The sequence below is a fragment of the Strongylocentrotus purpuratus genome, unplaced genomic scaffold, assembly GCF_000002235.5.
Source record: "Strongylocentrotus purpuratus isolate Spur 01 unplaced genomic scaffold, Spur_5.0 spur5_scaffold_10, whole genome shotgun sequence".
NCBI lineage: Eukaryota > Metazoa > Echinodermata > Echinoidea > Camarodonta > Strongylocentrotidae > Strongylocentrotus > Strongylocentrotus purpuratus.
Window position 1 is genome coordinate 12,138,755 of NW_022145595.1, and position 13,224 is coordinate 12,151,978.

General features: G+C 37.5%; 1 protein-coding gene across 8 annotated transcripts in view; it reads left to right on the forward strand.

Annotated features, from left to right (window-relative positions):
• The window catches only part of LOC588695 (serine/threonine-protein phosphatase 2B catalytic subunit alpha isoform), a 99,810-nt gene that overhangs the window by 21,223 nt on the left and 65,363 nt on the right, over nt 1–13,224 (forward strand). For 7 of the 8 annotated variants that reach the window (XM_011680477.2, XM_011680478.2, XM_011680479.2 and 4 more), the window contains exons 2-3: nt 1,132–1,332; nt 2,944–3,068. In XM_011680477.2, coding sequence (XP_011678779.1) covers nt 1,132–1,332; nt 2,944–3,068 — 326 coding nt within the window. Of the gene's footprint in view, nt 1–1,131; nt 1,333–2,013; nt 2,071–2,943; nt 3,069–13,224 lie in introns of those variants that run through there. The other variant, XM_011680483.2, reaches the window with a different exon arrangement.

The following is a 13,224-nucleotide window of genomic DNA, read 5'->3' on the forward strand; positions in this document are numbered from 1 at the left end:
TTCCTTTTTCTTTTGTCTGTGGAATTGAGCTTGAACGATTCAGCAGGCTTACCCAAAGCCCGTGAACATTGATGTACATGTATGTGTACTCTGAAAGATCATTACCTGGGCATGCATGCCCAGGTAATGTGTTCCCACATAAAATGAATTACATCAAACATTTTATCGTACATGGTAGGGCTGCTCGAGTACATGCACTGTTGACAACTACTCGAGTTCGATTTCTCGTACTCGAATATTTGGCCGCAAAAAAAAAAAAATCAATTAAAAAACAAACAAACATGGCATCCGAATATTCGAGTATTCGCTTGTAAGCCTGGGAGTGTACTCGGGTACCTCATTACACAGTTGTAAACGAAATGAGAAGACATACAGTATTATAACAAATATCTTGGACTCACCATACTCATACTCAACAATTGATTATTTGAACAGTCTGTTCTCTTATTTAATGAAGGATGCTAATATACAGGCTATTGCATGATTTCATTTCCATTTCCGTCACTTCCCTGTTCCGGGCTTTTCATATTCACATACATTTACATTTATTGGTCTCCAGCATATCAGGGTCACTTTTGAGGTCAAAAGTACAAACCTACTTGTTGTATCCTTGTTAAAGAGAGTGTAGGTTGGAAAATACTGGTTAACGCCATCTACGTCTTTTGGACAACAGCAAGTAAACGAAAGGACTTGCTTAACGTTAGTCAGTGACTTAAACGCTACATGGTCAGCGTTCGCGAAACAGACTATAGTTCGCCTCACGCTTCGGTTTCACGTACATGTATGTTGCACGCACGTGATTGCTGCGGTGGCGTCGTTCGTAGTCGTATTATACCTGATTGGCCCCCGAGTCAGGCCGTTGGAAAGACACGTAATCTCATCAGGCAACACTCTCTTTAAATTGCTTTAAACAATACAGAATTCCATTTTTCATCTAGTTTCTCCATGAATCCGTACACACGTTTCCAAAAAGGAGAGTCAGACTGTAACACATTTTTTTTCTTGTTGTTTTCTAGATGTCCCACATTCTCCAAAGCACAAATTGCTTTAACAAAAATGTAGAATTCTATACAAGATTCTAGTGAGGAGAGTCAAACTGTAACACATTGTTTTTTTCTTGTTGTTTTCTAGGTGTCCCACATCCTCCCAAGCACAGACTGACGGTGAAAGAGGTCTATGACCTCTCCGGGAAGCCCAGACCAGAGGTCCTCAAACAGCACTTCCTACAAGAGGGACGGTTAGAAGAAGAGGTTGCACTTAGGATAATCAATGAGGGCACAGAAATATTACGAAAAGAAAGTACTATGTTAACGATAGACGCACCTGTTACAGGTAAGAATACTACCGTAAATCTCTGTGTATAAGGCGCACTTTTTTGCCGCCGAAAAAATTGAAAGTCGGGGGTGCGCTTTATACACAGGTACAGAATTTTTTATTTTTTTTAAATTAAATTAATTTTTTTGTTTTTTTTTGTTGTTGATTTATGGCACTATGCCTGGCAATGTCTCCCAGCTCAGTAATCAGTGTGTTGACTCACGACTCAACAACACTAAAATTTGTCTGTCATCTTGGTTTGAAAGTAATCTTTCTAATAGATCTCAATATGTAGTTTATAATAATAATTCTTCAATTTTTTTTATATAACAAATGGTGTACCACAAGGTTCTATCCTAGGACCTAGGTACTCTATTGTTTTTAATTATAATTAATGATCTTACACATTCTTCTAAAAACGACATTGTTACTATTATTTGTGACAAGTTTACAAGCACAAATCAGCGCCTTTAACTGCACCTCGATGTTAAATGAAGGTCCTTTCCCGCGTGGTTTATTCGGCAACAAAACAACAACAACAACAACAAAACAAACAAAAACAATTTATTTTCCCCTCCCCAAAATAGGGGTGCGCCTTATACACGGGTGCGCCTTATACACAGAGATTTACGGTACTTGGATATGCTATGAAAGGAAAGTAAAATTGTGATGTTAGAGGTATCTGTTATACTGTAGCTAAGAAGGTTCAATTATAAAAAGAAGGTACTATGTTAACGATAGACGCACCTGTTACAGTTGAGAATACTTGGACATGCTATGGAAGAAAAGTAGGATTGTAATAATAGAGGTATCTGTTATAAATGAGAGGGTTCAAACATATGAAAAGAAAGTACATGTACTATGCAAACGATAAATGTGTCAGTCCGGAAACTGGGCGCTGAACTGACACTCCAAGAAAAAGGATAAGTTCCCTCATAAATATTACTCAGATCTTTGACATTACTGTTTCTAGAATTTCATACTCTACTCTTGTGAAAGCTCTCTGTAATATATTCCATTTGATGAATATTTTAATTTGATTGTCAAAGAAATGGAGCCTCCACTTCTTTAGGCCTTTCTAGCAATATTATTAAAAAGATGTGATGGAGGCTTCTGATTGGAATTTTGTTTGTCTTGTTTTAAATTTGTTTTAAATTTGTTTTATTGTTGACCCGATCGATGCTAGGCAGTAGGTTTTTTGTGAAGTGCCTGGATATGAATGATTCCATTCACCAGTTTAAAATAATTGTATTTCAATAGTCGGACAAGCCATAATGTTTGTCCTACGAAAATGGCATACATTGGGCCACGGTTGCTAAAAAAACGTAAAAACTATAAACTGTAAATCATGTCATAATAATAATAATACTCAGCTTTTATTTAGTGCGAATTACAATTAACTCCCTAAGCGCTTCCAAACTTAGAAATAATTACCCTGGCTTTAGCTGTGCTGCCATTACGGCGCACTAGCATTTCAAGGAATTAATTCCTGCCAGGTACCCATTTACATCACCTGGGTTGAGTGTGGCAAATGTAGATCAATGTCTTGCCAAAGGACATATTGAGTTTGATGATGCATCTTGATTTCACATTTGCCTGATTTTCACGCTTCTTTGAACTTGTTTACAGTATGTGGCGATATCCACGGTCAGTTCTATGATCTAATGAAGCTCTTTGAGGTCGGAGGAAGCCCCCACGTAACACGCTACCTTTTTTTAGGAGACTATGTCGACAGAGGGTACTTTAGCATAGAGGTAAGTTCAATTTCTCCAGTAAGTTGATTTCAGATATGACTTTTTATGATGACTTGCAGTAAAAAAAAACTAAAGTTGATTTTTTTATTTTTTATTTTTATTTTTTATTTTGATTTGTTTTGTAACTCAAGACCTAAAGATGGACTGTTGAATAATTATTTTATTTGGCAAATCAAGTCACATAAATACAACAATATAACAAACATGAATTGAGACAAAATCAATAGAAAACATTACAAATGATAGCAGGTGCAATATTGCAATAGCAGGTGCATCTGGTCAAGCTGCCCTGGTATGGAAAAAGTTAACCTAATAACTATGATCCGCAGACCTTCCTACCCAATTTAATGAGGGCCTTTGATGAATACTTTTTGATAGAGCTTTAATATGTGACATTCTCAAGAAACATGAATCAGGACAAATCAATTTTTCACAAATTAAAAAAATTACAAAACTTGGTAAGAGTATGAATAATTTAGTTGTTAGCTGTGAATTGTAATGCGCTTCTCATTCTGTATCTCGGTTGCCATTCTTTTACGCTTTAAAAATCTGCAACATTCGATTTTGCAGCTTTTTACAGCGCTATTTGTGAACAAGCCTTATCTGTTATCAAGAGAACTTACTAACACTCACAACCTACCGTGATAAAGAAATAACAGGAAAATTTGATGAAGAATTGAGATGAAAATTTGCCATCAAATCATTCCCAACTTCATATTCAAGATACTACAGTACGAGTTACATTTATCACACCATACAGTACGATATCGCCATCTTTGACTAAACATGGAAATTTTCAGCCGCAGGAATTTGTTAACACTTTGCTGTACAACCATTGCTTTCCAGCTAATTTAGATTTTCTGTAATTCATACAGCAAGTTGCTATCTACCTTTCGTATATCACAAAATCCTTTCCATTTATCCAAGGGGTATCGTGCATGATTATATTTGCTCGCAAAATCCATTAAAGAAAACCTCATGAATATTCCTCCATTTTCCTCTTTTTATCACAAGGCCAATATGAGTGAATTTCATATCTAATGGGGGAAAAACGTGATTGTTTGGAATCATCAATTTCTATACCAGTTAGATAAAAAAAGTCCATTAAAATTGAAATATGTGTCATAAACCTTTTTGACAATTAGAATCCATTTTAGTTCATACTTTTCTATGATGTAAAGTTATCGTGAAATTCAATACCGAAGTTTGATGCATATAAACAGAAAATGGTAAGCTGGAGGCTTAAGTTTAGCAGTTATGAAATCGCTTTTTTTAGAATTTCAAATGATTCAACTTAGTATCCGTTCTAGAGCATTTAGGGCTGCATAATAACAAGAATAGTATTTCAAGTGGAAAAAAAATATGGGATAATCATAAAAGGAGGGTAATTTTCTTTGAACTTAGCAAATATTAGTAGTTTTTCTTGAAATGTTTGCTGACATTTTTAAAGTAGAGTATGCACATTTCAACCTTAGGAGTAGACTTTCAATGATAATGCCTATAGATCTTAAATATGTTAACATAACACATTGACTTATCTTTCATCCTGCCTACATTACATTCTTAATACTACTTTCACGCCGTATTGAAAGGCATGCATCGAAGGATGAATTTCAGGCATACACACTTGCTGTTGTCTAGCTGACCTAATTAGATCATTAGCAGTATGACCAGCAAAAGGCCTTTCTGTACTGCCAAAAAAAACACACAATTTCAAGGAGGTATCTGTTACAAAAATAAGGAGGATCGAGGGAGGGTGGGAGAGAGAGAGAGAGTGGATGAGAGAAAGAGGGAGAGAGAGAGGATGGGAGAGAGAGAGATAGATAGAGAGAGAGAGAGAGAGAGAGAGAGAGAGAGAGAGAGAGAGAGATGAGAGAGAGAGATAGAGAGAGAGAGAGATGAGAGAGAGAGAGATGAGAGAGAGAGAGATATGAGGGAGAGAGAGAGATAGGTAGAGAGAGAGAGAGAGAGAGAGAGAGAGAGATAGAAGAGAGAGAGAGGAGAGGAGAAAGAAAGAAAGAGAGAGAGAGAGAGAGAGAGAGGGAGGGAGGGAGGGAGGGAGGGAGTTAGAGAAATGAAAAATGAGTGGATTATTGAAATGTAGCGAGGGGTAGAAAGCACTCCTTCGTTATGACTTGGTTTTGACCTAGGAAGTGTCCTACGCTGAAGGACCGGAATTACACTGGACGGATGTGTGTGTGTCACGGATTGTTTCCATACATAATAACGTACACCATAATCCCGCATATTCTGTGTGTAATAATGCCTGACAATGATGCTCTTACGAAAAACATCCCAATTCTGATGGGTTTCATTGCATTTAAGAAGAAAATTATCCGGGGATGAGGGATGAATAATGTATGATATTAAGATGCAGAATGGAGTTTCATTCCCTTGAATTAATAATGGAATTGAAAGTTTACGGTGCACTGAATCGAAGGCAGAAGGCGCATCCAATCTGAATGATTTACAAGACAAAACTGCTCCCGAAAAGATGGAGACTTGATCTGTGTTGTATTACTTGCAGTGTAAAAAGTACTTTTCTGTTCACGTGAGCTCATTTAGGATTTGTTGTTGAATGCAACTATGTCACATTGATATTATTATTATTATTATTATTTTTTTACCAGAGCTATTTTTCAATTTACCAGTGCCATTTTTCTTTAAATTTCTGGACCCCAAGGAAGAACAGGCTTGTCATATAAACAAAGCTGAAAGGGAGGGGGGGGGGGTGTGATAGAGATGGGGTGGAGGAAGAGAGAGACAGATGTGAGGGGATAAGGGATGAGAGAGAAAACGAGAGAAAATGAGAGAGAGTGAGAGAAAGAGAGCGTGAAAGAGAGAGAGAGAGAGAGAGAGAGAGAGAGAGAGAGAAAGTGACAGAGGGAGTGAGTGTGTGTGTGTGTGTGTTGGGGGGGGGGGGGGGATGAGAAGGGGGAAGGGGGAGGGAGCAGTTTCTGTTGGCAGAATGGTGTAGTGATCATATTATAGCTAGGAGGCTATTGACCCAAACAAGACCTCACATCAGTGGAGGTAAGATATCATTCATCGAGACATCTTGCTCTTTTCACCACACCTGAAGAATAGATTACTCACACACACACAATTTTCAACTCGTCACCCCGTTAAAGAAAACTAGGGAAGAGAGATAGAGGAAGAGAAGGAGAAAGGGTGATAGAGAAAGAGGGAGAGGAAGGGAGAAAGAAAAAGAGAAATGGAGGGAAGTTGAGAAAGAGATGGAAATGAGAGAGAGAGAGAGAGAGAGAGAGAGAGAGAGAGAGAGAGACAGACAGACAGACAGAGAGCACATGAGCATAATGACTAGAAGAGAATCATGACCCAAATGAGTAAGGAATGAGATACACATTGTTACATATGTATTTTCAATTGGCACAATCTTTGATTTGAATGACAAAAGTAGTTTACATCACTCGTTATTGCGCAATAGTACTACAACATTCGGGATAATGTATAATCCATTACCAAGTGAAAAGACGTGGAAAGCAGGCAAATAGTAAGACAGACAGGCAGAGATTAAAGGTGCAGTCCACCCTGATATTAAGTTGGTTAAAATAGAAGCAGAACAATGAGAGGAATAGGTCAGTGACAGTTTGAGCAAAATCTGACTTAAAACTATGAAAGTTATGAATTTTTTAATCAAACAGGAATAGTCATCTTGCAAGTTTCACTCCTGTTTGCTTTGTACTAAAAAATATGATTTTTAAATATTTTCCCCAAACAAAATAATCAATCATACATGCACCTTAATTGTAATTATTGCAAATATGTTTCCAACCTCTGTATGAAACAAATAGTTTCCGACATCAATATCTAAGAAAATAACAGATTATGACATTTCTGTAAAGAGATAATTGGAGAGGACCTCACAAAATAAATCACATTGTTGCCAATTTGTGTATCACTTATGACAACTTTACAGGTTCATAACTTTCCTACTTTTCTCTCTCTGTTTTTCCCCGCTTTTATTAATACCAGCTAATTATTAGGGTGGACTTTAAAAGCCAAGTGTAGAAAGATCAACTCGTGCTTAGAATAATACTGGGAAGCCAAGTCGGATTAAATTTTCGCTTGCCTATTCCTTCAATCTTTAATTTCTTTTTGGGTTAGTTCTCTTTCGCTCTTGGGAGAGACCTTCTCGCAAAGTGAAATGAAAGGTTGATACATTACAGGATAGGGAGTTGAATAGTCCGCAGAGACCCGTCTAGATCTCATCTATTATGGAATTGATTTATTGTTGTGGAAAAAATTGGGTTTAGGTCTCACACGGGGAAATCATTCACATTATTTAAAGGGACGGTCTGAAGTTCAAATGCTCGAAATGCTTTCATCTTAATTGTTCAACATATTTCTAAAGATGCATTACTGTAGTTAGAAAAAATATACATGGGAGCAGTGTGCGATTGAGTTCCCAAAAGCTCAAAAACCGCTCTGGTAAATTGAAAAAGAGATCTGGTACAAAAAACAACAACAATAAAATATTTGAATATCACTGTAAGAAAATAACACTTATACATGTAATAAACCAAATCCTTAAAGGTACTATGTCCCATTTGCAGGCCCAAAAATGAAAAGGTTAAATTCCAACGGCATTTGAAAGATGATACTAATTTAGAACTTCCCTCAAAACGAAAGGGCTTGAAAATGTCTTTAAGTGGGAAATAACGACCATTAGTTGTCAAAACAGAATGTGATGTTGGCTGCAAAGAGCTCCCTGCAAAGAGAAAAGTGTTTTTAACACTCTATTGCATACAATAAGATTAGCATACTTTCACTGAAATTTGAATCTGTTTGATTTTAGAACAAAATTGTCAGTGGGAAAGACAGAAGTGTACTACATTAATACTTGCATACAAGAATTCATGCAAATTTTTTAAACAATCATATTGTTCAAGATCACAATAAAAATTAGGAATTTAGGGGTATAACTTTCAAATAAACCTTAGGATGGCTACTGGTTCGACATTACATTTCTTTCAATGATTGTTTAGAGAAATCATAGGAATGAATCATAGAACAAATTAACTCTTTAATGTTGTTTGAATGACTTTCCCCATCCTTTTTAAGATGTTAATTGAGCGATGAAGAAAGACCAGACATAATGCAGTGTCTTTGTAATCATACATATTTAATTTTGCGGCACACATGTACTTGTAAGCTGGAACCACGTGAATATTATGCAGCCGCATATATAATAACAGAGGTATGAAATACATTGTATATACATTGTATAGGGCTGGCGTTCCACCCCCTGAAAACAAAGAAAGCAGGGTTTTTCTAAAAATGATGAAAAGTGTTGCAGTGTCCGGAGAAATTTCAATCAGTGAAATGGGTTGCAGGGTGATATTCCACTCCAGATGATTTGATATTTTCCCATTCTTCCATTAGGTAGATAGGTATAGTCTGGAAGCAAACTACGATTCATTGGTCATATCTTGCTCTTAGTGGGTCTGTTCAAACATTCATCCACGCTCTGTTTCATGTTCTATTTGACGTTCTTAGGCTCTGCCTATGAATATTATGCTCTTTAATAGTGGGTCTATTCAAACATACATCCACGCTCTGTTTCATGTTCTATTAGACGTTTTGAGGCTCTGTCGATGAATATTATGCTCTTAATAGTGATTATATTCAAACATACATCCACGCTCTGTTTCACGTTTTATTTGACGTTTTTAGGCTCTGTCTATGAATATTATGCTCTTTAATAGTGGGTCTATTTAAACATTCATCCACGCTCTGTTTCATGTTCTATTTGACGTTTTGAGGCTCTGTCTTTGAATATTATGCTCTTAATAGTGATTATATTCAAACATATATCCACGCCCTGTTTCACGTTTTATTTGACGTTTTGAGGCTCTGTCTATGAATATTATGCTCTTAGTGGGTCTATTTAAACATACATCCATGTTCTGTTTCATGTTCTATTAGACATTCTGAGGCTCTGTCTATGAATATTATGCTCTTGGTGGGTCTGTTCAAACATACATCAATGCTCTGTTTCATATTCTTTTTGACGTTCTTAAGCTCTGTCTTTGAATATTATGCTCTTAGTGGGTTTATTCAAACATACATCCACGCTCTGTTTCACGTCTTATTTGACGTTTTGAGGCTCTGTCAATGAATATTATGCTCTTATATTCAAACATACATCCATTCAAATAAGGTTTTATTCATGACTTGTCAAAAAGTCCAAGGACTAAAAAAAAAAAAATGCTCTGTTTCATGTTCTAATTGACGTCCTGAGGCTCCGTTCATGAATAGTATGCTCTTAGTGGGTCTATTCAAACATACATGTACATCCACTGTTTCATGTTCTATTTGACATTTTGACGCGCTCTCTCTCTGAACTTTGTGCCTGAGTGATGCAGTAACATGACTAGTTAAAGGTAAAGACCAGTATTGGAAACGCCCCAAGTTCAAAAAATGAAATGGAAGCTCTCATTACCAATCATGTGAAAGAAATTGTTTTGACTAATACATGATGATAAAAAAAATTGCCGGGAAACCGCCTACTAATTCATATATTTGGTAAATTTGTTTCTCTCATGGTCTGTGAGAGATATAGGGTAGTCCCATATACATCTTTCTGTGTATAGTGCTTGTAACTTTACGAAGAATGGGCCAAATTTCTTATTATTTTGATGATTCCAGAACCTTGCAGAGGCTAGATGCTAGATGATCAACCTTTTCTGATCGATTCCACAACGTTTCTTTCACAATGCAATCGCATGACCATAACTGGTCTTTACCTTTAATGAAAATGCTAACTATTAAACCGGGGGCGGGATACTAATCGGTGATGAATTTCACACTGTTGCATTTGATCCATGTATGTATAGTGTCATGTGCTTGAAACAAATCATCGTTAGCACTCATGCATGCATGCAATAAAGCAAATGTCCGCTAACTCGTTTCAGGTTTTGACTGCTATATACATGTTTTATCCATTTTTGAAACACGACAGGGACTTCTCTCTTTTTTGACGGAGGGAATAAAAAAGAGAAAATGGATTGTAACTACTTAATTTTAGTAGTTTTGTATCAAACAGGCATATATATTTGAAGTTACAAGCGTTTTGGTGCTAACAACTTTTTGCTTACGCATTAGGGCGCGTCCACAGTTAGCAGAATGGTGCAATGTACTTGTGCACTACTGCCAACCATACTAATGTTTTCAAACTGATATTTTAGATGACACCTTTTAAAGTTGCCAACTTTGTAAAATGACCACATAGTGTAAAATAAAGCATGATATCTATTCTTAGTAGTTTTGGGATAATTTAAAACACCAGATGGCATGTGCTTGTAATAAAAAGGAAATATACTTTAGATAAAGTTTGATATATTTTTCTGCAATTTGATTTTTTATTTGTGGAGGAAGAGAAGGCAAGTAGAGAATGAATGATATGAGTTGAGTGAAGCGCCGATCCCAGAGACTAGGTGCAGTGTAGTTATTTCTATGCATCGTATTCGTAGGAGGACAAAAATGGACAAAACTGAATGCCATTGATAATGATATTGGTCATTTGTATTGATCTGACAGTAACCGAACCGAGACTAGACGGCAAACATCAGTGGAGTATACACGATATCTGTGTATTTGCTCAAAGAGCGTGCTTTTTATATTGCGTGTAAAAATGTGTAATAGCATTTGGGTGCATTTTTATGATCACACACACGCACACAGAGAAATGTTGGCTTTTGCAAAGCCTGGGAATATTAGAGCCACTTAGCTAATTAACCAGTGTAAGTGATGCACTTAGTCTTCATTACCTAACTGCAATCATTACAGTTTATACTCCACAAAGATCTACCAGGTACGTGATGCCAGCTATAGATAATAAATCTTCCTCTTCCTCTTAGTTTTTCATCTCCTCCTCCTCTCCTTTTCCTCCTTCTCCACCTCTTTCTCCTCCTCCTCCTCCTCCTTCTCCGCCCCCTCCTCTCTCTCCTCCTCCGCCCCCTCCTCTCTCTCCTCCTCCTCTCTCTCCTCCTCCTCCTCTTTCTCCCTTTTCTTCTTTCTTTTCTTCTTTCTTTTCTTCTTCCTCCTACTCTTTCTCCTCTTTCTCCTCTTTCTCCTCTTTCTCCTCCTCCTCTTCTTCCTCCTCCTCCACCACCACCTCCTCCTCCTCCTCCTCCTCCTCCTCCCCCCCTCCTCCTCCTCCTCCTCCTCCCCCTCCTCCTCCCCCCCCCCTCCCCCCCCCTCCCCCCTCCTCCCCCCTCTTTCTCCCTTTTCTTCTTCCTCTTACTCCTCCTCTATCCTACTTCTTTATCCTCCTTCTTTATCCTCCTTCTTTATCTCCTCCTTCTTTATCTCCTCTATCTCCTCTTCCTCCTCTTCCTCCTCCGTCTCCTCCATCTTCTCATGCAGTTCACCTGATCTGATAATTATACATTTCTCTACCTTTCTTTCTTAAAATATGAAACATGCACAAAAGTCAATGTATGAGGAGATAGTTCTCTTTGCACTTGTGTAAGGTAAATGCATGTTGCTGTTTTTTAATCCAATCCCGAAGGTTTTTGATAGAAAGATATATTTACTTTACTCTTCTGAGCATGCTGTCGGGTTTAATTTTTCAAAGGCAGAAATCATTGTGAACTGTAGAGGTATAATAAGTTGAGCAGTCCCACTCTCCTTCTCGCGATGTTATAACCTGCTAGTGCTACTAGGCATACTGTTCAATATTGACCTTTGGATTAAGAGGTAGAATTGTTCAATACGCTGTCCACACAAAGATCAAATCGTATTTTCCAGCTTGTCCCTTCTACTACACCTTTGGTTGAAAATAATGTCGAAAGTAGAGATGATTCTCACGTTTTTCTGGATATTTTCTTGACCAAGTATCCCGCTAATTGCAAGTGCGGGCTGATGAAGGCATAAATTAACTGGTTAATTTGCGATCGGGATCTCGTTAAAATAGCGCGTTATTTAGCAAACTCGAGCTGATGAGGACAGGCATATGGAAACAAAATATATTTTGTGATCATTCTGACAACTTCATGAAAGGTAGCATGATTTGAGGTGCACTGTCTGCAGTATTCGCTCCAGACTGTCAAAAAAAGGACGTTGAGTCTGTGATGAAGACTATGATGAACGAGTGAGCTAGGGGGCAAATGTGAGGAGTCCCCTTAAAAACCAATTATTGACTACATGGAGACAAGGGTGTGCTATACTAATGAAACCCTCCCACTACTTGAATATTATGCACGGTGGAGGATGTAGGGAAAGAAAGAAATGAGGCAAATTGACAAAGCTGACAAATTGATTTGTGCAAATTGTATCTAATTACTGCCGTGCAAGTTCAGTAGCGTAGCTAACGCCTGCATGAGAAACCTGGTATTGTTTGCATGGGACACGCATAACTGCAGGTTATTTGCATATTTTACATAAAATGGTGAGTTGTAAAGGAGAAAACGAAACTTAACTACCTGTAAATTGTTTACAAGGTTCATGTAATGCATGAGTGTCCGCAAGAATTTATCTAAATACATGTACCAATACCAATAAGAACAATTATTCTATTTCCCCCTTAATCTTCAAGCCTCCTTTTATGTTTATAAAAAGAAGAATAAAGATTCATGCTGTTGCATATATATATAATTGTATAAATGCAGCTAGAATAAATTCTGGTACAAAGGTCTGTGAAGCATATTGGGTTAACAGCTGTTATTATATTCATCTCTGTTTTTTTTTCTCTTCTAATTTTCCCCTTTGAGCAGCGCGTTCTGTTTGGAATTGATTTTTAGACTTTACAATGTAGACTTTAATAGGGAGGAATGAATGCAGCTAGCAGAGCTGAAATAATGTAAAAATGATTCATTTTGTAGCTTGCTTGCCTGGGTACAGGGACCGAGGCAGTCTGGGCATTTGACGATCACTCAATGCATTATTAGTGGAACAATAGGTTCGATATGACTCTTGCCTAATGAAAGTGAGTGTGAGGCTAAATAGGACAAAACAGAGAGGGAGAAAGAGAGGGGAGAAGGAGGGAGAGAGGGGGAGAAGGAGAGAGAGAGAGAATGAGAGAGAAAGAGAAAGAGAGAGAGAGAAAGAGAGAGAGAAAGAGGAGAAGAGGAGGAGGAGAGAGAGAGAGAGAGAGAGAGAGAGAGAGAGAAAGAGATAGAAATAGAGATAG